The sequence below is a fragment of the Elephas maximus genome, chromosome 4 (assembly GCF_024166365.1).
Source record: "Elephas maximus indicus isolate mEleMax1 chromosome 4, mEleMax1 primary haplotype, whole genome shotgun sequence".
Lineage (NCBI taxonomy): Eukaryota > Metazoa > Chordata > Mammalia > Proboscidea > Elephantidae > Elephas > Elephas maximus.
Window position 1 is genome coordinate 141,934,793 of NC_064822.1, and position 27,738 is coordinate 141,962,530.

At 35.5% G+C, this 27,738-nt stretch overlaps 1 protein-coding gene across 2 annotated transcripts in view; it reads right to left on the minus strand.

Annotated features, from left to right (window-relative positions):
* Positions 1–2,479: 2,479 nt before the first annotated feature.
* PAWR (pro-apoptotic WT1 regulator) overlaps positions 2,480–27,738 on the minus strand; it is a 148,091-nt gene continuing 122,832 nt past the window's right edge. Inside the window, exons 4-7 of one of the 2 annotated variants that reach the window (XM_049885174.1) lie at positions 24,509–24,543; positions 10,647–10,794; positions 8,781–8,885; positions 2,480–4,336 (exon numbers count right to left, since the gene is read on the minus strand). In XM_049885174.1, the coding sequence (XP_049741131.1) occupies positions 4,250–4,336; positions 8,781–8,885; positions 10,647–10,794; positions 24,509–24,543 (375 nt within the window). In that variant the 3' untranslated portion in view covers positions 2,480–4,249. Of the gene's footprint in view, positions 4,337–8,780; positions 8,886–8,979; positions 9,083–10,646; positions 10,795–24,508; positions 24,544–27,738 lie in introns of those variants that run through there. The other variant, XM_049885176.1, reaches the window with a different exon arrangement.

A 27,738-nucleotide genomic window follows, 5' to 3' on the forward strand; every position in this document is an offset into this window, starting at 1 on the left:
TTTGAATCCGCCAGGCGCTCCTCGGAAACTCCATGGGGCACTTCTACTCTGTCCTATAGGGCCGCTATGAGTCGGAATCGACTCATCAGCACTGGGTTTGGTTTTCTCTCTTTTTTATTCAGATTGGACAGGCTACTGCTAATCAGACTGCACTTTGTGCTACCGACATACACTATATGTAGATTATACATTACTAGAAGGAAGGGTTGGTCCGTGCCTATTTTTTTTTAAAACAACTGTAATATCTATACGGAAATATCTGGTGGCCTAGCAGTTAAGTGCTATGGCTGCTAACCAAAAGGTTGGCAGTTCAAATCTACCAGGCACTCCTTGGAAACTCTACGGGGCGGTTCTACTCTGTCCTACACAGTTGCTGAGTTGGAATCAACTTGACCGCAACAGGTTTTTTTGGTTTATTATCTGTAACAGTATCATATACCCAGATGACTTAAGATATTTGCTCAAGAAATGGGTCTGAGAATTTAATGTAAACGCCCTCAATACATATGTTCTCGTACACTCACATAATTATTTTTGGGAGGATAGGGGTTTAGATTTAACATGCTATGAGATTCTACCTAACTAAAATAAAAAACAAAAAACAGTACGGGCTTAGGTTTTCTTGGGTTATGGTTCAAGTCTTTAAACTGGTAGTGAAATAATCAGTTTCTATAAACCAAGGAGAAAATGTAACAACAGGTTGGTGCACCTGATAAGCAAAATATTAGTTGTCTGCTGTTGGTACAATGCTTTCAGTTTAATGGCACAGGAAAATAAAAGTGTCACACTCATTCTCAGGTAAGTAATACAAATTACAATCCTGATTAATGGGATGTTCTTTATTTATGACAGCATAGTTTCAATACAAAAGTCAAGCTTTACAGTACATATTGGGAATGCTTCACATACAACATGAGGATGTTCAGCACTAACTTCGACACGTTAAAGTTCTGATTCCTGAATTCTTTCTCACTTAATAAAACCCAGCAATGGAAAGCTGGTGTGTTTGGTTTCTCATATTGTAATAATGAAAATTTGTGTCTGAATTCTGTAACTAGTTATTAACAAAATCATGACTAGCAAGTCCCAATGCTGGATGGGACTTACTAGGCAATGATAAAAAAAAATCATGTAACTACAAAAAAGATGAAAGATTACTGTCACTACACATGTGAAAAATGTCCAAAAGACCAGATCAATTATCAAATTCAAGATTTTTGAAGTTTTGTCTTCCAACACATGGATGCTTCCATTATATTGACTTACGCTGTTTCCAACAAAATATTCGCGGACTAAAAACATCGCATTTTAATTTCTAATTAGAAAAATCCAGATTAATACATAAACATAAGAAAACATAAGCCACATGTAATTGAGGAAGATTTTCACCTTAAAAATACATCGTTTCATGTACTTGCCCCTGATATTTAACTTTCTATGTTTTAAACTACTTAAGCAACTCTGACTTCTAATCTACTAAATTTGGTAAAATCCCTTATTTAGAAATACACCACCAAAAGCCTTCCCCTTCCTCTCTGCAGGTAACTGTAGTGCAATCAAGTTACCAACAATTCTAGAAAAAGGGGGATAAATATCACTTCAGTAATTTTCATGTTTGTTTTAAAGATAATAAGGATGTTGTTTTGAAAATGATCTCATAAACGCATTAGAACTTTGGATGTTTTTATTATGCTACAAATTCCCAGGACATATAAAAAATTTTCTAAACAGAATAATTTCATAAACACTAGCACTTTATTGACAATAGCCAAGTTTTCTAAGGTAGTGGTTATTTCAGTTACCTTTTAAAAATCTCAACACTTTTATAAACCTTAAGAAGAAATTGTACCAGATTTTACTTCATCTTTTCAATATTCAGTGTGAAATAAATATACATATTAGGGAGGGGGCAGTGGACAGTATGTGAAATGTTTTTGCCACAGTTACCACGTCTCCTGTATTTGCACTAGGCATCTTTATGTTAAAAAAGCAAAAATCTCTGTGGGAAATGTTCCCCATGAACTGAAGAAGAAGAAAATTGCAAGAACGTTTCAGTCTTTAATGGTATAATTTTAAAATGTAAAATGTTTCTTTACCTATATATGGATTAAATAGAAAATTCAAAATAATTGTCTTTTTTCTCTGTAACTAAAAAATGAATACATTATTTTTAAGGCTAGAAAATGGCAGCATTTCCACAACATCCAAAAGGTGAATGGAACATTAGGCAATACTGACATGTCTATCACTTAGCTGTTAAAAGGAGATTAAGTGCCTTACAGCCAAGGGAGTCACTGAGTGTGGCATGCTCCTTCAGACATTTGGGCGGCAGATCGCCGTTCCCAGGCTGCATAATAGTCTTTAAGAAGGAAGACCTTATGCAGTAATTTTGCCAACTATACCAAGTTTAGTAATCTAACATTGAACTCTTGGTGAGCAGGACATATATATATATATATATATATATATATATATATATATATATATATGAATATATGAAAACTGCCCTGGGACCAGGTTATTTATTAAATAAACTCAAAGGGGGGAAAATGCTAATAGCTAAAATTATGTTAATTCCAGGGCCTCTAAGAGAACATACAGGAGGAAAGAGGTAACATTTTTTCCAAACCCAGGTGATGATCAAAACCATCAGATGTGTTAACTTTAAACATTTTGGATTCCAGGTTCTCAACCTAAGCCTATCTAAGAGCTATAGTCAGAGAATTCTTTTTAGCATCCGAAGTGATTCTGATGACCAGCCAAGTTTGAAACTTCTGAAACTAAAAGATGGGATGAGGGTGGAAGCGGGGGGCCCTGCTAACTACAGAGAGTTTCAGAATTCATTGACAGATACTTATTTACTACACATTTTTTTCAAATTGTCTCACCTTTCCTATTTTCCTAACAGTTTAATGAAGGGGCTTGGTAAGTGAAGGAGAAGACTCCGAAGTGCACCCAAAATGGATTTTAATAATTTCAAGCCACTTATGTACATTAATTGGATAAGATGATAGCAGTAAACTATTTAAGATTCAACCATCAGGCAGACATTTTTAATGTTAATGTATTTTAAAGGTGGGTTCTTACTCAACATGAAAATGTAATATAAAATAACCATAAACACTAATGATATTTCATAGAAGAGAAAATTTGTATAATTCCTCAAAGATAATTGTTCTAAAAATTCCATTGTTAGGAAGAAAATTACTTAAATTTGGGGTAGGGGGATAATCTCTTAGATGAGTGAGAATAACTGTCATAGTATTATTCTCAAACTTTGAAATTAGGCAAAGTATTTTAGTACTATTTCTGATTATGTACTATTTTACTGATATAAGCATAAACGCTTTATGTACAAATATTTTTGTTTTGATTTTTAATGCATGTTAATATGCATAATGATCAACAGTATGAATTTTTCCTTATACACTGAAATTGTACACTTTCCAGACCTGAAGAATAACCAATTTTTTAAATATTTCATGTGCACTAATAAACCTTAGAACATTAAAAAAAAAATTAGTACCTACATAAGAAATTTTACATTAAAATTAAAACTGTTTTTCAAAAGTTAAAGTGATTTTAATATTCAAATACAAAATAGTAAATTTTCATTTACTATAGCACAATTCAAGTATTCTTTTTTAAATTTATATTTAGTCAACTAGTACATGATATTAAGTGACTTTTTCTAACAGCTTTCCTTTAAAAAGATAACTGCTATACAAAATAGTGTGATTCTATGATCTAAATCACTTAAAATAAATTGAAAGAATAAATGACAGTAGGCAAAGACTTTGTTGAGTAAGTTGTCAACACACAAAAGGTTGTACACATCAGTAATAAGGTATTTTCAGGTAACTCCCCCCAAAACATCTGGATTCATGTAAACAAAGACCATGTATATTGCTTTAGGGAGAAAACGCACTACCCTAGATAAAATACATTTAAATGGTTGTGACTTTAAACCATATTTTATTTGCATACCACACAAAACCATAAAAGCCATAAACTATCCTTTCAATAACTGAAAAGGCATTACTTATCTATGAAATAAAAGGTGGATACTTTGTTTGAAACTAATCATGAAAAAGGAGTATTTTGAAAATAAACATCTGTCAGCTTTCTAGAAATAAATATACACACTTAGTTATTTTAATGTATTGCTGCATAGGAATATTGTCCTAGCATTGACCATAACGTTCAATCAGTAGTTTCAAATTTTTTTCCACACTCAGCCTTGAATCTTCTACCTTGTCAGCTGGCCAACAACTTTCAAAAGAGTTTTATTTTCCTGCTTTAGTTGTTCATTTTCATCTTCTATATCATCTAGGTCCTTAAGGGAAAAAATAATATGAGATTTTAAAATACAAATATTCCGACACAGATAAAAACATTTTTAAAAATATGCATTCTAAGATAATTCATACAATTAAACTGTTAATTTTGAAAGTAAGCAAATTCTTGAAAAAACTTTAGATAGAATATGCCCTACCTAAAGGGAGCAGCCACTGCTCAACTCCTCATTGTTACCAAGAGCAAATGAAGGCCCAGTGTTGGCCAGATGTTTGTTTTTCAAGAGAAGCCAGAAATCAGGATTTTTTAATTGTGAATCTCCCAATTCTTAATCACTGTAAATAACTTAATGTTTTAGTTAAAAATAAATTCCCACCTGCCCCAGCCCCCCAAAATAGAGGGCTAACAAAACACATATGCAGGCCAGCTGTGGTTCAAGGGCCCTGAGTTGCAACTTTGAGTCAAATTGGGCATCAACAGGTCCCATTGTAAGTTCTGAATGTACTCCTACTTCCTCGTGTAATCCTTAACAAACGTACACATGGGGTATGAAGCTGGGGAGATGAGAGAAATGAGACATACAGAAGAGGCATCTGGAGCATATAGAGTGGATTTGGTTCAATTTATATGTTGTTTTTTTAAATATTTTGTTTGTGGGAAAGATTTTAGAGCTAAAAAAAAAACTTTGAAAACCACTAAACTAGGTAATCACCCTTTAGCTTTAAGGGTGTGTTTCTCCAGCTCTATGTTTCCCACATTAGTACTACTGCCATATATACATACAACCATTTGGTAATACTAAGAAAATCCACTATAAATTCTAGTTACAAGAAACATTATTTGAAGGTGGACTGTCTACTAACGCTTGAAAAAGAAAACATTTATAGATTTTTCCTTGCAATTTCAAGTACTAAAACTTGAATGCAATCAATTTGAATTATAAGTATGCTATACAATAGCAGCATTCTGATAAATTTAGCATACTGCTTTTGAAAAATTAGATAAATAATTAGATAAATAATTTTCAGACTTGCAAAGACAGAATTTGCATTTACTCAGAAAGTACATGAAAGATGTTGGGAAACTAAACTGTTTTAGTAAAAACACAAGATTTCAAAAATTACTGTAACTGAGATCTACCTAACAGAATTAAATGATAAAATACATTCACAGGTCATTACCAAATTATAAACTCTGCAAAAGCAAGAGTCTCAATCTTTTTTAACGTCCAGAGTAACTAAGACAGTTCTACTACATCAAAAATATCTGCAGAATTTAGTAAATCAAATTCCAGCACCAATATATGAATGTCTCTGTTTTGAAACATGAAAGGCAGTCTACAAGACTAGAAAGAACTTAGAATTAAGGCTGTCAAGTATCTGAGGTCAAATACTGGCTCAGCCAACTACTATGCAATTAACAACATATGACCTTGAGAAAATTACTTTAGCTGAGTTTCAGTTTCCTAACTGATGTTGTTGTTAAGTGCCATCAACTTGGTTCTGACTCACCTTATGTACAACAGGATGAAACACTCCCCGGTCCTGCAACATCCTCACAACCATTGCTACGTTTAAGCCCACTGTTGCACCCATTGTTTAAATCAATCTTGTCCAGGGTCTGCCTCTTTTTCACTGACCTTCCACTTACCAAGCACTCGGCTGTACTTCTTCCAAGACAGAGATGTTTGTTCTTCCAGCAGTCCGTGGTATACTAAATATTCTTCTCCAACATCATAATTCAAATGTGTCAGTTCTTCATTCTTTATTCACTGTCCAGCTTTAGCACGCATATAAGGCAACTGAAAATATCCTGGCTTGGGTCAGACACACCTTAGTCCTCAAAGTGACATTTTGCACATTTGCCCAGTGTGATGCGTTGTTTGACTTCTGACCGTTGCTTCCCCAGGCAGTGATTGTGGATCCAAGTAAAATGAAATCCTTGACAACTTCAAACTTTTCTCCATTTATCACGATGTTGCTTATTGGTCCAGTTTTGAGGATTTTTGTTTTATGTTGTGGTGCAATTCATACTTAAGGCTGTAGTCTTTAATCTTCATCAGTAAGTGCTTCAAGTCCTTTTCACTTTCAGCAACCAAGGTTGTGTCATTTGTATACTGCAGGTTGTTAATAAGTCTTCCTCCAATCTTGATGCCATGGTCTTCTTGAGATAGTCCAGTTTCTTGGGTAATTTGCTCAGCATACAGATTGAATAGGTGTGGTGAAATGATACAACCCTGACACACACCATTCCTGATTTTAAACCACACAGTATCCCCCTGTTCTGTTTGAGCGACTGCCTCTTGGTCTATGCACAGGTTCCGCATGAGCACAATGAAGTGTTCTGGAATTCCCATGCTTCACAATGTTATCCATAATTTGTTATTATCCACACAGCCCAATGCTTTTGTTTAGTCAATAAAACACAGGCAAACATCTTTCTGGTATTCTCTGCTTTCAGCCAAGACCCATCTGATATCAACAGTGACATTCCTCATTCCACTTCCTCTTCTGAATCCAGCTTGAACTTCTGGCAGTTCCTTGTTGATGTACTGCTACAACCGCTTTTGAATGATCTTCAGCAAAATTTTACTTGCATGTGATATTTATGATATTGTTCAATAGCTTCTGCATTCTGTTGGACCACTTTTCTTTGGAATGGGCACAAATATGGATCTCTTCCAGTCAGCCACAAAGCTGTCTTTCAAAATTCTTGGCTTAGATTGAGTGTGCACCTAGAGTGCTGCATCCATTTTTTGAAACTTCTCAAGTGGTATGCTATCAATTCTTGGAGTCTTGTTTTTCACCACTGCCTTCAGTGCAGCTTGGACTTCTTCCTTCAGTACCACTGGTTCTTGATCATATGCTACCTCCTGAAATGGCTGAACATCAACCAATTCTTTCTGGCACAGTGACTCTGTATATTCCTTCCATCTTCTTTCAATAAAGTGCTTTCTGTATCGCACAATATTTTGCCGATATAATCCATCAATAATTTAATAAGAGGCCTGAATTTCTTCTTCAGTTCTTTCAGCTTGAGAAATGCCAACCGTGTTCTCTTTTGGTTTTCTAACTCCAGGTCTTTGCACATTTAATTATAATACTTTGTCTTCTGGAGCTGCCCTTCATAATCTTCTGTTCAGCTCTTTTACTTCATCATTTCTTCCATTTGCTTTAGCTACTCTTCATTCAAGATAAAGTTTCAGAGTCTCTTCTGATATCCATTTTGGTCTTTTCTTTCTTTCCTGTCTTTTTTATGACCTTTTGCTTTTGTCATGTATGATGTCCTTGATGTCATCCCACAACTCATCTGGTCTTTGGTCATTAGTGTTCAATGTGTTAAATCTGTTCTTGCGACAGTCTCTAAATTTAGGTAAGATACTCGAAAAGTTGTATTTTGGTTCTTGTGGACTTGCTCTAATTTTCTTCGGCTTCAACTTGAACTTGCGTATAAGCAATTGTTGGTCTGCTCCACAGCCAGCTCCTGGTCTTGTTCTGACTGATGATATTGAGCTTTTCCACGGTCTCTTTCCACAGATGAGGTCGATTTGATTCCTGTCTCTTCCATCCGGTGAGGTCCATGTGTATAGTCATAATTCATGTTGTTGAAAAAAGGTATTCGCAAAGAAGAAGTCATTGGTCATGCAAAATTCTATCATTCTATTTCTGGCATGGTTTCTATCACCAAGGCCATATTTTCCAACTACCGATCCTTCTTCGTTCCAGCTTTCACGATTCCTAACAGATAGCCTGTAGTTAATGCCTTAGAACTTTATTAGAATGGGTTTGCACATAATGAAGCATCTCTATTTTCTCTTCTTTCCTGGTTAGAGTTAAGGTTGGATAGAAAGATGTGCTCCTTTTTTCCCTGAAGCAAACTTAGTCCTTTCCTCCATCTTTTCTAAAAGCCCTCTAAAAAGCCAAACTCTGGAATCTCTTCTCATCTCACTACTACCTAAGTATGGCCTAGCACTAATACCTGGTTCTTAAGCAGCACACTAATTCTGGAGCTGAAAAAAAAGGGAAGATCTACAAAGGCGCGTAATACACAGCCTGTGATAAGGCTAAACCTAAAATTGGCTGTTTGAAAGTATAACTGGGGAAAAAGTGATGAAAATAGACCTCAAAATATCTGGAATTTCTTTTGGAGAGAAACTATTGACTTTAATTTTTCACTGAGTCAACTCTGCCAAAGCCCTTTTATGCACGGTAGCGACAAGTTATGCATCAACTCTCAACTCTAATAAAGCACAGAACAAATCTATTCATCAATCAATCTCCAAAAAAATAAAACTTAGTGATTAAAACTAATAATTGGCCTGATGAAATAAAATGATGGCTCTTACGACCACAAATTACTATTTCATTAACAAAAAAAAAAAGCTAAACAGGGTAACGCAATTAAATAATTTCTCATATTTATACATTTGATACAACTGCCAACAAAACAGGAAACCATGAAACTGAAATATGTGAAATACTTACTCTATTTAACAAGTCAATTTCTTCTCTGAGTTTTCCGATCATTTCCTCTTTATCTTGCATCAGTCTCACAAGTCTTAAGTTTTCTTGCCTTTCTCTTACTACTTCCTGGTAGACATAATTACGCAGTATTAATTGGGGAGTAACTGGTTGTTCATAATCTTCTATAAATGGCATACGTCTACCAACTTTGGTGAAGTACCTCAGATATATGAAGATTTTCAATGAGCTCTTTTTAAAATATTTGGTGAGAGAAGGAAGAATCCACCCCAGGGATGAATCAGGGAACGAGGGGAATATAGAAGCTGTAAGGTAGATTCTTGATTAAATACAGGTTTATACAAGTCTTTAGCAGTTACTAACATACTCAATGATTTATGCCCTTTAAGCTTATCACCACCATTATTTATGAGCCATATATTATATGGATAATATCCTGTGTGAGAAAATTCAAAATTTTTATTAAATATACGAAGCTTAAGAAGAAGAAAAGGAGACTGCCCACTAGAAAACTCTAGACATAAACAATGTTCCTCAATTTTGCTTCAGGTTGTTATTAACTGACAATGAAAAAGATGGATGAATTTGATTAGATTACAGATTTATTTATTTATTTATTGTTTAAACAATGCAACCCCTTATCAAAAGAAATCTTATTTAGAATCCAGGACCATGGGCTGGGTCAGACATCTGGGAGGCAAAGCTGAAAAGGGTTTGCCCAGAATTTGGCTCCTTTCCTGTTACCCCTTCAAAGAAAGCTGCAAGTTATCTGCATTAATGAGCTATTGCCAATTACTGCAGTCCAAACTTCTGTGGAATTCCAGATGCCTTTCTGAGGAACCTCCACGAAAACTATTAGACTACACATTCTCTGAAGTTTTTAATCAATAATGGTTCCATGTAGAAACCAGTGTTAAAGCTTAGAAGCTACCTAAGAATAATCATAATGTCATGTAAATTTCTATTTATAAACTTTGTATCACAGAAAATAATTTCAATTCAGTAAAACAAAACATATTTTCAGCAATTAGAAAGAAATTCAGCACCATTATCAATTTAGGGGAAGAATGACTATGGAAACTGAGACCCTTATTCTTAATAAATACGTGCCAATATTCATTTGATTTGTTCTCAAAGATAATTCTAAACAGGCTTATTCTTACACAAAATTGGTTCCAACACCAAAGGTGGCCCTAACTCAGAATCCAGAGGGAAGTCTACAAATGACAATCTCTATACAAAATAAACAAACAGAGTGTATGTGCCACCTCAGACTTCTAAACACTTCAAAGGCAGGGACTGTTCTGATATATTAGAGATAACACTTGGCAGAATGGGAGTCTCCATTAAATATAATATAAAAATTAGCTCCATTTCTAAAGTTTTAGCATCAACAGACACGAATACGAATGTATTATGGAAATCACAAAATGCCTAGCCACCATGTGTCTAAAAACTATACATTTAAAGCTGCTATAAGGAGCCCTAGAGGTGCAATGTTAAGCACTCAGCTGCTAACCAAAGGTCAGAGGTTCAAGTCTACCAGCCGCTCCATGGGAGAAAAATTTGCAGTAGTCTGCTTCCATAAAGACTGAAACCTTGGGAACCCTATGGGGCAGTTCTACTCTGTCTTACAGGGTCACTATGAGTCAGAATTGACTCAAAGACAGTGGGTTATTTGACTATATATGTAAATACAGATTAACATTAATATCTCCCACTAGTGTCCCTCATTCTTCTACCACTTTATGGTAGTGTCTCCCCTGTAAATTTCAATGCTTTTTCTCTTAGCAGCTGTGAAAGTGAAAAATAAATATAAAATCTTACAGTAATTTTATCAAAAAATGTTAAATAATTTGTAATTCATACCTTTTCAAGATCTTCAATTTTCTTTTCCAATGTGCTACTTGAGACCAAATTACCTGAAGCATTTGTATCCCTGTTATATCTACTGAACCCACTTCTATCTGGTCGGGGATATCTACTTGAGGCATCTTCTTCAGAGGAAGTGGTTATGCTATAGGGGAAAAAAAAATGTGTTATAAAAATTCCTAGTATTCACTAAGAAGAATGCTAAGAATATTTTCTTTTAACCCTAAACAATTAACATTCCTCTTACGAGGTACAGTTATAGTAGACAACTTATTTACAGCTGTAGAAGTTAATCATTATTCCAACACAATGAAAAAGTTTTAAAAGGAACATTAATTCTTTCAAACAATATCTATTGAGCACCTACCCAGTATCAGACACTGTAGACGGTACTGAAGATATAACAGGAAACATAGACATGGACCCTGCCCTTCATAGAGATTTCAATTTAGCAGGGAATCTAACCAATTATAAGAAAGCAATATAACCATTATGATAAGGTAAAGTATAGAATGTCATAAGAACTAAGACAGGGGGCCTAATCTAGACTATCTGTGGTGAAGAACCATTTTGTCTTTTTTTCCTGTTTAAGTATTAATCCATCATGGACCAATGTTTTTGTTGTTGTTAGGTTCCATCAAGTCAGTTCTGACTCATAGCAACCCTATGTACTAGAGAACAAAACACTGCCTGGTCCTGCACCACCCTCACCATCACTTCTATGTTTGAGCCCATTGTTGCAGCCACTATGTCAATCCATCTTACCAAGAATCTTCCTCTTTTTCGCTGACCCTCTGCCTTACCAAGCATGATGTCCTTCCCCAGGGACTGGTCCCTCCTGTTAATCTCTCCAAAGTATGTGAGACAAAGTCTCACCAGCCTTGCTTCCAAGGAGCACTCTAGCTGTACCTCTTCCAAGACAGACTTGTTTGTTCTTCTGGCAGCCCGTGGTGTATTCAATATTCTTCGCCAACACCATAACTCCAATGTGTCAATTCTTCCTTATTCACTGTCCAGCTTTCACATGTATGTGAGGGATTGAAAATATAAAGGCTTGGGTCAGGTGCACCTTAGTCCTCAAAGTGACAGCATTACGTTTTAACAACTTAAAGAGGTCTTTTGCAGCACATTTGCCCAATGCAATATGTCATCTGATTTCTTGATTGTTGTTTCCATGGGTGTTGATTGTGGATCCAAGTAAAATGAAATCCTTGATAACTTCAATCTTCTCTCCGTTTATCATGATGTTGCTTATTGGTCCAGCTGTGAGAAATTTTGTTTTCTTTATATTGAGGTGTAATCCATACTGAAGGCTATATAGTCTTTGATCTTTATCAATAAGTGCTTCAAGTCCTCTTCATTTCAGCAGCAAAGCTGTATCACCTGCATATCACAGGTTGTTAATGAGTCTTCCTCCAATCCTGATGTTCCCTTCTTCTTCATATAGTCCAGCTTCTTGGATTATTCGCTTAGCATACAGATTGAGTATGCTGAAAGGGTATAACTCTGACACACACCTTTCCTGATTTTAAACCACACAGCACCCCCTTGTTCTGTTTGAGTGACTGCCTTTTGGTCTGTGTATCCACAGGTTCCACATGAGCACCATTAAGTGTTCTGGAGTTTTCATTCTTCGCAATGTTACCCATAATTTGTTACGATTCACACAGTTGAATGCCTTTGCATAGTCAATAAAACACAGGTAAACATCTTTCTGGTATTCTCTGCTTTCAGCCAAGATCCACCTGACATCAGCAATGATATCCCTTGTTCCATGTCTTCTTCTGAATCCGGCTTGATTTTCTGGAAGTTCTGCAACTGCTTTTGAATAATCTTCAGCAAAATTTTACTAGCATGTGACATTAATGATGTTGTTTGATATGTTTCCACATGGACCAATACTTTTATAAAATTAAATATACTAAAAAATAAAAATGAACATACAAAATAGAAGCCTAAATGTTTTATTAGACTTGAACCCATGAAATTATTTCAATAAATATAATTAGAACAAAAATAATTACATAAAACCATATATTTTTCAGTAAAATTATACATATAGGCAATACATACAGAAAACTGCTATTGCACTTCTAACTGTCATTCCAGGCCTACTTTGACCAAAAGTTATGAAGAGAAATTTCCTATATTAAACACATTCACAAACTCTGAATAGCACATATGTCAATATTTAAAGTTTTTAATGTAACAAATGATCTTGCTTCTTGTATTAATTATCCATTACTATATAACAAATTACCCCAAAACTTAGTGGTATAAAACAGCACACATTTATTATCTCAGAGTTTCTGTTGGTCAGCAATTTAGAAGTAGCTTGGCTGGTGTCTTATGAGGTTTTAGTCAAGATGTTAGTCAGAGCTAGTCACCTGAAGCCTCAACTGGACGGGAGAATCTGCTTCTAAGCTCACTCACATAGCTAATGGCAAAAGGCATCAGTTTCTCACTGGCTATTGGCAGGAGGCCTCAGTTCCTCTGCTCTGTGGGCCTTTCTATTGGGCTGCTCACTATACCCCCGAAGCAAGTGGTCTGAGAGAGGAGGTGACAAAGGGACCCAAAAAGAAACTGCACTATCTGTTAAACCCCAATCCCAGAAGTGACATACTATCACTTTGCCTTATATTATTGGTCACATGGATCAAATTTGGTGCAATATGGGAGGGAATGATTACACAAAGGTATAAATACCTGGAGGTGGCTCACTGTAGCTTTCTTGGATGGAGGCTGGCTACCACACTTGTTAATTTATCTGTCTAGGTTGGACTGATGATAATGCTAGCCACAAAGAATAAGGAGTATCCTGGTACAAAAGTTTTAGGATTAGAGAATGTAAAATGGCAGACCTTTTTTTTTTTTTTTTTTTTGACAAAATACATTTTAAAATAAATCCTTCCTCCTTCTTGTTCCAGATAGGATTCATGAAAATTAAAAAAAAAAAAAAAAGCTTCTTTGGGTTCTTGCAAATTTTTAAGAGTGTAGGGATCCTGGGACCAAGAAGTTTGAGACCACTGGTATATAGGATGATATCCTGGCATTTAAGCTCTCACTCCCAGATGTTAATTCATTCCTTTACAGGAAAAACTAGTCTTACAGAAGCATAGTGACAGGAATGGAAAGATTATAAAGCAATTTCAGCAAGATCAGGATATTCATTTTTAACTTTTATCCAAAATGCAGAGAATTACGTTGTTCCAAATTTGTCTTCAATCCTTCATTGATGGTCAATTCCAATAATTTATTCAATAGTTATAGTTAAATCTAAAATAATTTTTGATGAAGTAAAACGGATTCTGCATGATTTTATTTTGATGGAAAATGAAATTCAAAGTGTCCCACAAAATCTGTAAGGTATTTGATTATAATTTTTTTGCAAATGTACAATATCAAGATCACCACCTATTTTGCCATTAATTTTTACTAAAATATGGAACATATAGCAATCTGTAGAAACATTTTTGAGTTTCTAACTTCCATTTTTGTCTATCTTTCATTGAAAAACATTTTATATTTCTTCCTTGAATTGAAGGTTAATTTCATCCCACCCACTCCCCCCAAAAAAGGACAAGAAGCTAGCAAACAAGTCTAATTCATGTATTTAAAACCAACCTGGTTTTTTATCTTGCAAAAGCACTAAGAGTTCATTCCCAAAGTTCAAGTACTCTTGATTGAAAATTTCCTTTTGAAAACCACTGTACTTCAGCATATGGTAACATTGATTATGATCCACTTCCAAACGGTCATTTAATTTTTTAAAGATCTCAAATTTAATGCATTAGGACATTTACATTCTTAGTGAATTACTGTTTATTCTTAAACTGATATAGCAAGCATACTGTTAAGTTCAGGTGACATATCAAGAATCTCAATGAAAGAAGTCCTAAACCCAGGGCCACCCAGTTGATTCAGACTCATAGCAATCCTTAGTGTTTCCAAGGCTGTAAATCTTTACAGCAGCAGACTGCTACATCTTTCTCCCATGGAGCAGCTGGTGAATTTGAACCACTGACTTTTCAGTTAGCACCTGAGCACTGTGGTTTTAGCACTTCCCCATAAATTATGGCTGAAACTGAACTCAATACAGGAGGAATAAAGTTTCCCAACAAAACTATTAACAAACACTCTTTTGCTCTGCATCTCTGAAATTACTTCCATCATCATCATTTGGTAGTCCCCAGATTACAAGCGAGATCCACCCCTAAATTGGTCTTTAAGTCAAATTTGTATGTAAACTAGAACAGGTATGTCAGCAGAACAGTATCTAATGTCACTTAGTCAAGTGTTTGTCTCAGTATAAAGTGTACCTCTCCAGGGTAAGAAGCAGTTCCAGATGCGCTAAAACATCTTTAAGATAATAATACAGTAATAATAATGTTTTGATGTGCATCACAAAGTAGCCCCCATTTCTTATTATAAACCACTGTATGTACTTTGAGTTTTTAATATAATAGGCTTTACGGGGGTTGGTTGGTAACCAGGGGTTGTAAGTCAGTCAAATGTTCATAACCTGAAGACTGCCTGTACTGTCACGTTCAGAAGGTATATCTTTTCTTTTTAAAAAAAAAAAAAAGTCCAGTAAAGCTTGTTTTATATCATGGGTAAATTAGGGTTAAAAACAATATAAATTTGACTTCCAGATTTAGCTAATACCTATAAATCTAGAAATTCAAAAGAAAGGCTTTTAATTATCATTTTATTTTTATGTACTTTTTATTATTTTATTTATGAAACAAGTCCGACTAAAATTAACACAATATTTTAGAAATCAAGTTTTAAAAATAAATAAATGCTTAAATTTTCTTCAGTTCTTATACATTTTTGGGTTACAAATGGCTAAACAAAAATATCACAGTTGTAACACTGTCTTGCTAGACATGACTAACACACCACATGTAACTGACTTATCACAGCAATTGAGGAAACAGTCTACATCCCGTTCAAAGAGGAATCTATTGATCGTGTTCTTGGATGTGATGATAATGTCAAATAGCAATTCAAGTTTCTAAATGCTTACTCTCAAATTCTGTTCTTATCTTTTAAGATATCGGTAACAGCTCAAGGACCACATTTTGAGAAGCATTATGCCAGAATATGTTTAAATTTAGACTTAAAAGAGGACTGAGAACGTGCAAATACCTAGAAGCAAAGAGTATGTGGCCCATTTGAAAAACAGGAAAAGTCCAATATGGCTAAAGTGTGAAATGTAAACACAGGTGTGAGAGAAAAATGAAGCAGGAAAAGCAAGCAGGAGACCTGAAAGCTATCTTATGAAAGAATTTAAACTAACAGTCACCAAACTTTCTTCATTACATACCCATGGTAGTATGCATGTTTATATACCTACGAAAAATATGACCATAATATAAAAATAAACATTATCACAAAAAATACAACATAAAGGAATAAAACAGACTAAAATTTCCTTTAACTATTTATGGTGTTTTCTTCACACTAAAACTGATGATTGATAATATCTTTTAATAAAAGTTTAATTGGATATGCTTCAGTATTTCTGAAGATCTTACTTTAACATTTTGTTGTGATACAAAGATTTGAAGAGCTAGTTCTAAGATCAGTTTGCATACTTGATTTTTAATGACTACCATAGCAAAAAGACGCCCCACAGTAAGATTTTGAATTTTTAAAATCTAAAATTTTAAAACTCCATAATCAGGATTAAGAGATTTTCCTGAATTTATGAGAATAGATTCTGTGTCCTTTGTAAAATAAACTACCATGTGATCACCTTTGCAGGTATATCCTTAATTTTCTCCTTAAATTCCCTCCTCAGACTTATCCATTCATGACTATTAGGTTAAACTAGATAGTGATCCATACATCCATTTAAATAGACTTTCAAATTACAGTAGTGTGTAACTTGTAGAAAGTGAACAAAGCATCTTGGGGAGGTATCCTAGAGATACCTCCAGTACCAAATGAGCATCTGACACAGAGAGCAAGAGAGGCCTAAATGACTAGTACACGGTAAATATCTTCATTTTTTTTTTAGATAAAAAGATAAACATAAATAGAAGTTCTAATTTTTTCTACTGCCCCTAATAAATTATCTTGTGTATCATCCCCGTTTAGAGACAATGGCTTTAGATTTCATTTCAAGTTAATGGGAAACCATTGAGGCAGGAAAAGTAACAATCTTTTTAAAAGAATACAGTGGAGATGAAGAGGCTGGTTTGGAGGCTACTGTCATGATCCACGTGAAAAATGATGGTACCCTAGAATGGTGGGGTAGCATTGAAGATAATCAGGAGACAGACTCAGTAGGGCTGGATGTGGATGGGGTGGTAAAAGAGTCATAAATGATGTCCAGGTTTTCAGCTGTGGATATTGATGACAACTCCTGCAACCTGTGAGGTTTCATAAGTTTGCTTTTGAACATGCTGACTTTAGGATGTCTCTGAGATACTTAAAAGCAGATATTTAATAGTAGTTGGTTATACAGGTATTGGAGTCATCAGCACATGTACAGTTGGTAACTGAAGCTACTGAAGGGAAGTACGGGTAGACAGGGTAGGAAGAAAATCAGGAGAGGAAGGTGCCACTGAAGCCACACCATCTTCTAGAAGAGCACTGGAAACCTTTTAAAGGTCATCTTTCCACCCCAAAAAATAAAGTCTTATTATTTGCATCAATCACAAGACTATTCAAGTAAAGACTACAATGCTGACAACTACAAACAAAACAACCCTAGAAATATGGATGTCCGTTAAGTTTTATAAAACCCTAGAAATATGGATGTCCCTTAATAGTTTTGTAGTTGTTTGATAAACAAGCTTAAAACAGTATTTCAAAACAGTTTAACAATTTAAAAAAATCCTTCACATTAGGTTTGTCAACACATAAATGTTATTATACAAATTCAAGAGCAAGCAATAATTTGTACTGAAAAACAAAATCAGCGCTTTATCCCCGAGTACATATTAGGTTTGGAAAGAATACTGTTATAATAGGGAAGAATCGTGTTACTTGATTTTACTGCCAAATTTAGCTCTGTTTATTCTAAAAACAGAATGTTTTTAACCTTTTTGAAGGCCGGATATGCACACTGCAAAATACCCAGAATAAAAGATTGTTTCATTAACTCCAAAAAGTTTGTAACGTTCTACTTAGGAATGTTAACATAATTCTCTAATAATAAATTCCAAAAAGAACCACCCCCCCCACCCTTAGCTATGAAGACATTAACAATAATATTCAGAAAAGGGAAAGGGATAAACAGTATCATCAAAGAAAAATACCACCCTTTACTGGAAGCCCCCCCACCCCTTACCCTGGGAATTTTCACATGTTTTGTGGAAAGACATACCCGGTGGCTAGGAGGTGTTGTGTTGGGGGAAAAACACTGTTATTCTAAAACAATCATGAGAAAAAGATTGGCAGCATTATGAGATTACAGCTAGAGGAATTTTCCACGAAAATAGATATTTCAGAGCTTAGCAATTAAAAGAAATACAAGACTCATGGGTAAAATCCTACTTTTAAAATGGATATCAAACATTCAGAAGTACTGGATAAATCATGGAATTCCTAAATAATCAACAAGTACATGACAGCCCTCCATACTTTCATCTTTCACTATTCCATCTTCCCCCAGTCCTCACTCCTCGTAACAGTCCCTTGTTCTGCGTAAGTCTTCTCTCTCTTCTTCCTTTAAACACACACACACACAGTCCAACAACTAAAAATCAAAACGAACCCTCAGGCTATTAAACATCATACATATTCACTAGAGAAAAGACAGCAAACATGAATGAATAGAACCGTAATCCCACCAACCCGGAGATAACAACTACTAACATTTTACAACAAATCAGTAGTTTTGAGCCTTTCTGGGTCACAGATCCCTTTGAAAATCTCATGAAAAGTATAGATCTCCCAGAAAAATAAACACTACATTGTTTTACATAGAATTTTAGCTGGTTCATGATACCTACTGACCTCAAGAATCCTGAATCTATATTATGATAGACTTTTTCATATGCTCTTTTCCTCCTCATAATTTTTCCACATAATTAATATTTTTCAACAGAATAATTTTGATGGCTGAATAGTTGTTCACAGTGATGTATTACAGTTTATATGTTATAGTTTATAGACAAATTATGGGTTCCAAAAGCAGTTATAATGAAGATCTCTGATATATTTAAACTATACGTGCCTGAAAAGGGGAAAAGTAGAGATCGCTCAGTATCACCCATTCTTTATACCACTTAAGATAAAATAAAAGCTGAAGATACCTGTGTTACATTAAGTGAGGGGCACACCAGAATACGAAATTTTACATCCATTAGAATCACAGTTACACAACAACTAAAAAGCTTGGGAAATAAACTGGGAGTAAAAAATAAAAATAACGTTAACAGTAACAGATTTGGATGGTAGGATTACGGATGGGTTTTTCTAATCCTAATTTTTAACATTTCTTAAATCTTCAATAGTAAGTACTACCGCTTTTAAAATAAAGAAAACAATTTTTTAAATTGCACAAAATTTCTACCCTGATCATTTTCAGTAACTGCAAAGATTTGTATGGGAAGAAGTCCTGATAAAACTACATGAATTATAGTTAAAAACTCACAATAATAACATGAAACATTACAGAACTGAAATAGGGTTATACATCTACATTTTACTCAAGATGATTAATTCCTTCTTAACATTCATATCCTGATTTGTCCATGCTCTTTTTTTTATATAAGAAAAAACTCAAAATATTTCCTTTCTTGTAAACTCAACTACCTTTTGCTACGAGGGGATGTGGTACAATAAAAAGTTCACTGGACTAAATAAAGCCATTTTCCACATCTAGAAAAGAAAATACCTGCCTGCTGTGTGCCTAATTAGGCTATTGTTGAGTTCATATGGTAAAAGTATGCGAAGGTGCTTTGCAAACAAATTAAAATATACAAATGTAACCTATTACATTACATGGGGGTGGGGGGTTGTTGTTAGGCGCCTTTGGGTTGGTTCTGATTCATGACAAGCCCATGTATAACAGAATGAAACAGTGCCCAGTCCCACACCATCCTCTTAATTGTTGCTATGTTTGACCTCATTGTTGCAGCCACTGTGTCAATCCACCTAATAAAGGGTCTTCCTCATTTTCAATGACCCTGTACTTTACCAAGCTTGATGTCCTTCTCCAGGGACTGATCACTCCTGTTAACATGTCCAAAGTATGTGAGACAAAGTCTCACCATCTTCACTTGGAAGAAGTGGCTTCACTTCTTCCAAGACAGATTCGTTTATTCTTCTGAAGTCCATGGTATATTATCTATTCTTCACCAACATCATAATTCAAAGGCATCAATTCTTTGGTCCTCCTTATTCACTGTTCAGCTTTCGTATGCATATGAGGTGACTGAAAAACACCATGGCTTAGGTCAGGCGCACCTTAGTCCTTGAAGTGACATCTTTGCGGCTGAACACTTAAAGAGGTCTTTTGCAGCAGATTTGCCCAATGCAATATGTCCTTTGATTTTCTGACTGCTGCTTCCATGGGCGTTGATTGCAGATCCAAGTAAAATTAAATTTGACAACTTCAATATATTCTTCATTTATTATGATGTTGCTTACTGGTCCAATTATGAGGATTTTTGTTTTCGTTATGTTGAGGTGTAATCCATAATGAAGGCTGAGGTCTTTGATCTTCATCAGTAAGTGCTTCAAGTCCTCTTCACTTTCAATAAGCAAGGCTGTATCATCTGCATATCGCAGGTTGTTAATGTGTTAACGTGTCTTCCTCCAATATATCTTAGCTTCTCGGAGTATTTGCTCAGCATACAGATCGAATAAATATGGTGTAAGGATACACCCCTGATGCACACCTTTCCTGATTTTAAACGACACAATATCCCCTTGTTCTGTTCGAACGACTGCCTCTTTGTCTATGTACAGGTTCCTCATGAGCACAATTAAGTGTTCTGAAATTTCCATTCTTTGCAATGTTATCCATAATGTGTCATAATCCACACAGTTGAATGCCTTTGTGGAGTGAATAGAACAGAGGTAAACATCTTTTTAGTATTCTCTGCTTTCAGCCAATGTCCATCTGACATCAGCAATGATATCCTTTGTTCCACATCCTCTTCTGAATCCGCCTTGAACTTCTGGCAGTTCTTTGACTATGTACTACTACAACTGCTTTTGGATGATCTTTAGTAAAATTTTACTTGCGTGTGATATTAATGACATTGTTTGATAATTTCCAAATTCTGCTGGATCACCTTTCTTTGGAACGGACACAAATATGGATCTCTTCCAGTCTGCTGACCAGAAAGCGGTCTTCCAAATTTCTTGACATAGATAAGTGAACACCTCCAACACTGCATCTGTTTGTTGAAACATCTCCATTAGTATGCTGTCAATTCCTGAAGTCTTGTTTTTTGCCAATGCCTTCAGTGCAGTTTGATTTCTTTCAGTACCATTGGTTCTTGATCATATGCTACCTCCTGAAGTAGTTGAACATCAAGCAATTCTTTTTGGTACAGTGACTCTGTGTATTCCTTCTATCTTCTTTTGATGTGTCATTCAATATTTTGTCCATAGTTACATTGATTGACATAGTAGTTCTTCCTAATAGTGAGTTTCAGAAATTTCATGACCCCCTACCAAACAGTTCCCCAAAGTTAAACATTTCTTTACAAGGGGTAAACTATAAAGAATATGGAATAGGTGATGGTCTAGAAAGACAAGAGTTGTCTCAATTTAAAAAATACAGCATAAGTAGACTGAGTGCTTAACAGACTCAATGCTCCAAAAGTACATTCTTGATATTTGTGAGAAAAAAAAATTAAATATTTACTCACAATTTATAAAAGCATACATTTAATCTGTTTTCCGGGTGCCTGAACCCTCTAGTAACATTTTAAGAATTATTTCTAGCTGTATATAATCTTGGTTTACTGAAAATACTGTCTAGCATATGATGCCAAATTTCTATCCTTCAGCCCATTCCTTCTTTTCATCCCCATTAGTCTCCAGATACCCTCACCAGGAAACATCCATTCTCTAGTCATTGTTACAATTTGCTGGCAGATTAATGAAAGTAATGAATTGATAATGTAAAATATAAATTCATACTAGATAAGGAATTTTTAATTTGAGATACAGATTCTGGGAGGGTTTTTTTTTTTCCCACTGTTTAAACAGTTTTAAAACTAGAAGTAGCTGTGAACCTGAATAATCATCAGAAACTTAAACATTTTTCTTTTCTTTAAAGATGGTATTAAACATGGCTAAGTATTCTAAAAGCTGAAAAGCGTCAAAGCGAAAAATTAATAATAGGTATCTTGCTTTGATTTTAAGTTTGTTTTTTTTTTTTTTTTAAATCAGTTGATCTCAGTAAAAGAGGAAGGGCAAAGTTCAATCAATCATGTTAAGATTAGCAAATGGTTGATGTTCTATTTTCCTACTTCCTCTTCAAAAAAAAAAATTTTTTTTTTTCTTTTCTTTTCTTTAGCCCTAGTGGCACAGTGGTCAAGAGTTGGGCTGCAAACCAAAAGGCTGGCGGTTCGAATACACCAGCTGCTCCTTGGAACCCTTACGGGGCAGTTCTGCTCTGTCCTATAGGGTCGCTTTAAGTTGGAATCGACTCGACCACAACTTTTTCCTTTATAAGCCTCAATATAACCAGCCAACTTCAAACTTCAAGCCATTTGCTTTTTTTTTTTTTTTTTGCAATCAGAATGGTCTGTATGCATATAAAATAATGGCTCAGAATAAAGTTCGTTTCCACTTCCTTGAGTTTTGATTACTTTTAACAAAAGTAACAAACTATATGCTGTAAGCTATGAAAACAAAAGAAGTGTAAGGACATAAACATGTTACAAGTAAAAAGAATGTTTTTCAAAGGCTTAAAAATAAAAAAAAAATGCACCTTGGGAAACAATTTTCTTCCCTGATTAACACAGTGATATATAAAGCTTCTGATTAGTATTTATAAGAAAACTATTCCCTATTGATTCTAATTACAGGACATAAATCTGAAAAGTACTTGTATTAAAATTCTATTATTTAATTAGAATTAAATATATTCGACTGATATATCAAACCTGACAAGTTATCCAAGTTTACCTTTATTCCCTAAACCAAAAGCTGGTAACAAAAATTATTTCGGTTTGAGAATGTGACCTGGGATCTGGACAAATCAAAGCTATTTGGAAATGATTTTTGGCCAAAAAAAGCAGATGGGGGAAGGGATCGTTTTCAGCTGAAACTACTGTTGATGAGTAAAAATTACCAAGCAATGTATAAATATAAGCAATTTAAAAGAATCACAGGTTTCATCATAACTGAACTAAAATTACTCAAAAAATGAAAATAAAATCAGTAGCAGCAATGAACATATTGAATTTTTTTCTGTCTACCAGGTATAATTCTAAGTATTTTAAATTTATTAATTGATTTAATTCTCACTTTTTATATGTATCATTTAATCATCCTACCTTCTACTATTAACCCCATCTTTAAGAAAAAAAAATTTTTTTTTTCTTTTTTTTTTTTAAGGTAAGGAAACTAACTCACAGAAACCTGCCTAAGGTCACACAAACTGTTAAGTGGTAGAAACTGTTTCAGACCTACTTATTCAATTGTTGATTACCTACCCCTAATAGATAATATGGCCCGTTGTAAAAAATAAAATATTGATTTTTATTTATATACAACTTAATATTAAAGTGTTATATGCTTTACCGCAAAGGAATATAATGACAAAAATAATTCAAACTTTAATAATTAGATAAAAAGACAAAGGTTTTATATGTACAACTAGGCAGGCAACCTAGGACAGTTACAAAGTATGTAGCCTTAGTGGGATTGAAGGTGGGCTGAAGTCAGGCTGTCTGAGTTCAAATACAGACTCTACTGCTAACTAGCTCTGTAGCCCCGGGGAAATTACTCTACCTCTTTAACCTCTTTTCCTTCATCTATAAAATGAAGTAAACATTATACCTATTTTATAATATAACAGAGAACTGAATGAGATCTCTGCATGAGGCACCTTAGACATTATAAACACTCAGTAAGACTTCCTATTATTCTATGATTGTTAATACAAGTATTATACATGTTTATACATGCTTCTGCTACCATCCTGGCCTCAGCAGAGAGGAGAAAGCTAAGGCACTTCCACTGAACAACTTTTCATACCTAATTTTTTCTGCCTACACATGTGCACAAATAGCCACAGTTTCTCTGGTAGAGGTGCTACTCAGTGTACAGGTGGTAAACTTTTATTTTCAATGTTTAAATACATGAGGGAAAGAGATTCTAAGTTTTCATTTTCCTAACCTCATCAGGCACATGCAAATTTATGGCGCTGGCAATTTTCAAAGACTACAGAGTAAGTCACGGTCAAACACACATTACATGCCTGCTTACAATTTAATTTTTTTTAAGAGCACATTATTGAGGTGTCTTCCCTTTCAGTTCAGTAATGAGATGACTCCTGAGGTTCACCCTTCAGCCAAAGACTGAACAGGCCATGGAACAACACAAGACTAAAGGGGCGCACCAGCCCTGGGGCAGAGACTGGAAGGCAGGTGGGAACAGGAAAGCTTGTAATTGGGAACCCAGAGTTCAGAAGGGAGCATGATGACATGTTGTGGGGTTGTTAACCAATGTCACTGAACAATGTCTGTACTAACTGCTTCTGTTTGTTCTGTAAACCTTCATCTAAAGCACAATTAAAAAATATATATATATATATTAAGGTGTCTTACCTTTTAAAAGTTGCTGGAAACAGTTCTAGTTAGTTAAGCCATGGCCAGAGAGACATTACACTAATGACTACAACACACTGTAAGTCATAACTTAAGGATTCTTACCTTTTGTATCTGCTTGTAACTGTTCTAGATGGCTCCTGTAAAGTGAAAATAGTAACATCAGTTTGAGCGTGTGTGAAGCACACAAATTACTGATCATATAAAAACAGTTGATAGAGGATTATCTAATTTTGAAAGTAAGCAGTTTGAGGCAATTACCATTACTTTTTTAAAAAATTCATACTGCTGGTCAAACAAAACAAGCAAGATTCTCCATCTGATTTTTCAGCCAACATCAATCACTTAAATTTTTTTGAATATGGAAGTATTTTTAAAGTTCAGAAAAATGAACAAGTGAAGTATCTTTAATGAACCAGCTAGCTCAAATCCTTTTGGGCAGTCAGTGGACAAAACCTCCCCCCAAAACATTAAAATCTTTATACATTCCATGTCCAATCTTATTCATGTTCTCATTTTTATTTGGTGGAAAAAAAAAAGAAGGTAGAATTTATTATATAATATGGTGACTGACTGATGCTCATTTTTAAAGACTATATATAGCTAAAAATGAAAAGTGAGAAAATAATTTTTATTGTGCTCATTCTAAGCTACAGGGAAAAAAAAGCGTTGCTGAAAATTAACATTAACCTATTAACATGAACCATTCGGATGGAAATTCCTCTGTTCAATCTTTTGACAGTCCAGGTTCCCCAAATATTTTTGGAGTTTCATTTTAATAAAACAGATCAAAATTAAATTAGGAGTCTAAAAATAATTCTTTTTATTCCAATTAATCATTAAAAGTCTCCAAGGGAGGCATTACAGTTAGAGAATTTCTGATCTGGTTAAAATCAAACAATAAAGTCCCTTTATAAAACGACCAGGTTCACAGTAAAGCAGTAAACACTGACTCTATACAGAGCACTATAAAAAAGAAAAGACAAAAAGTCAGGGAGCGCTGATTCCCGCTCATGGTGATCCCCCAACTGTAAGAGTAGAACTGTGCTCCAAAGGGTCTTCAACGGCTGATTTTCCAGAAGACAATCATCAGGCCTTCCTTCCAAGGCACTTCTGGGACGGACTTGAACCTCCAACCTTTTGGTTGGCAGCCAAGTGCATTAGTGATACGGTGCAGTAAAAGGTATATAAATGTGAGGAAACAATCTAGCAAACCAAATGGTTAAAAGAAGGAATTGGATCCAAGTTCTAACTGCTAAGCAACTCAGTAGCTGTGAGACTGTGAATAAGTTATTCAACCTCTATCAGCCTTGGTTTCCATATCTCTCAAGTAGGACCCAAATAGTCAAAGCAATCTTGAAAAAGAAGAACAAAGTAGGAGAACTCATACTTCCCAATTTCAAAACATACTATAAAGCAATCTGTAAGTAAAGCAATCTGGTACTGATATAATCGGTCTATAGGTCCTAAATGGTCTAAATAGACACACAGACCAATTAAACAGAACTGGGAGTTCAGAAATAAATCCACATATCTATGGCCAATTGATTTTCAACAAGGATGCCAAGTCCATCCAACAGGGAAAGAATAGCCTCTTTAAGAAACTGTGCTGTGACAGCTGGATCTTTACATGAAAAAGAATGAAGCTGGACCCATATCCTACCAGACCAAAAACCAAACCCACTGCCATCGAGTCGATTTCGACTCATAGTGACCCTGTAGAACTGCCCCATAGAGTTTCCAAGGAGCGCCTGGCGGATTTAAACTGCTGACCGCTTGATTAGCAGCTGTAGCACTTCACCACTACAGCATATACTAAAATTAACTGAAAGTGGATCAAATAACGAAATGGACGAACTAAAATAGTAAAACTCTTGAATAAAACATATGAGTAATGCTTTGACATTTACTTTTCAGCAATGGATTCTTAGATATGACACCAAAAGCATTAACTACAAAAGATAAAATAGATAAACTAGATGTCATCAAAATTTTAAAACTTTTTGCATCAATGAACTTTATCAACAAAGTGAAGAAACAACCTACAGAATGGGAGAAAATATTTGGTAACCATATTTCTGATAGGGCTTTAATATCCAGAATATAAAAAGACCTACAACTCAACAACAAAAAAGACAGCCCATGGGGCAAGGAGTAGAAGGCAGAAGAGGACAGGAAACCTGGTAATAGGGAACCTAAGGATGAGAGAGGTGAGTGTTGACATGTCGTGGGGTGGTTACCAATGTTATAAAATGATATGTGGGAGGCAGGACCAAGTCGGTGCAGTAGTCAGATGATTCCGGCGAGCCCTCTTACAACAAAGACCAAAAACGAGTGAAACGATTATATATATTACAAGCTAGGAGCCCTGAACATCAAAGGCAAAGTTAGAAAACCAACTGAGCAGCAGGAGAAGGGAGAAGTGGTGAGGAGTTGCCAGACCTCAATCGCTGGGAACCCTCAGGCACCATTTACTGTAGTGACTGCAGCAGGGCTGGTGGTTGCGTTCCGGACACGGTTTATCAGGGAGAGACAGCTGCACAGCCTACTCATACCTCCAGAGCCAAAGGAGAATGGCATTCTCAGCAAAAGCTAAGTACTTCCATTTATTTTACCACGCTCCAAGCCCTCAAGCCAGCTTCAGCAGCTGTCGATTTCCCTGGGCCTAACATAGGTCCTGCTGTGCACACTAAGCCATTATCCTGGTCATGGAGAAGGAATAATTCACAATTTGGGGAAAGGATAATCTTCCAGCTCCACTAAACTGGAAAGCTGAGGACAGAGGCGGCTCCTGTCCAGGCACAAATGGTCTGCAGACTTCGAATAAATTTCACCCCTGCATAGACCTGTGTGGGCAGCATTTCAGGAGAATAGGCCCTTGTTTGCAGACCCCAACTATTTCAGCCTGAGGTAAGTGGTGGGTGTTTGATGTTTGACACAGTTTTGCCTATTAAACAGGGTCCTCACCTACCCACATCAGGGGCCTAAGGACTGGTGGATCCACTCATGTCACCTAGCCACCCATGACAGGGGTCCAAGGATAAGTGGTACTTCCTAGTCCTTACAACCAAAAACACTGGGTGCCAGAGTCTGTCTGCAGCACCACCCACCAGTGTGCTCTAGGGGGCAGGGACGTGCTTTCCTTATAGACACTTGGGGGATGGTTGTCAGCTCCCTGCCTTGTTAAGAGTGTGACCCCCTGCTGCAACCAGACACCTACACCAATCACCCCTGCCCCTCTAAATACCAGAGCAGGTACCACACACCTGATGACCAACCACCTGCACAACTGAGCTGAATCCATACAAGGTAAGTGAAATGGACTCCTAGGCTCA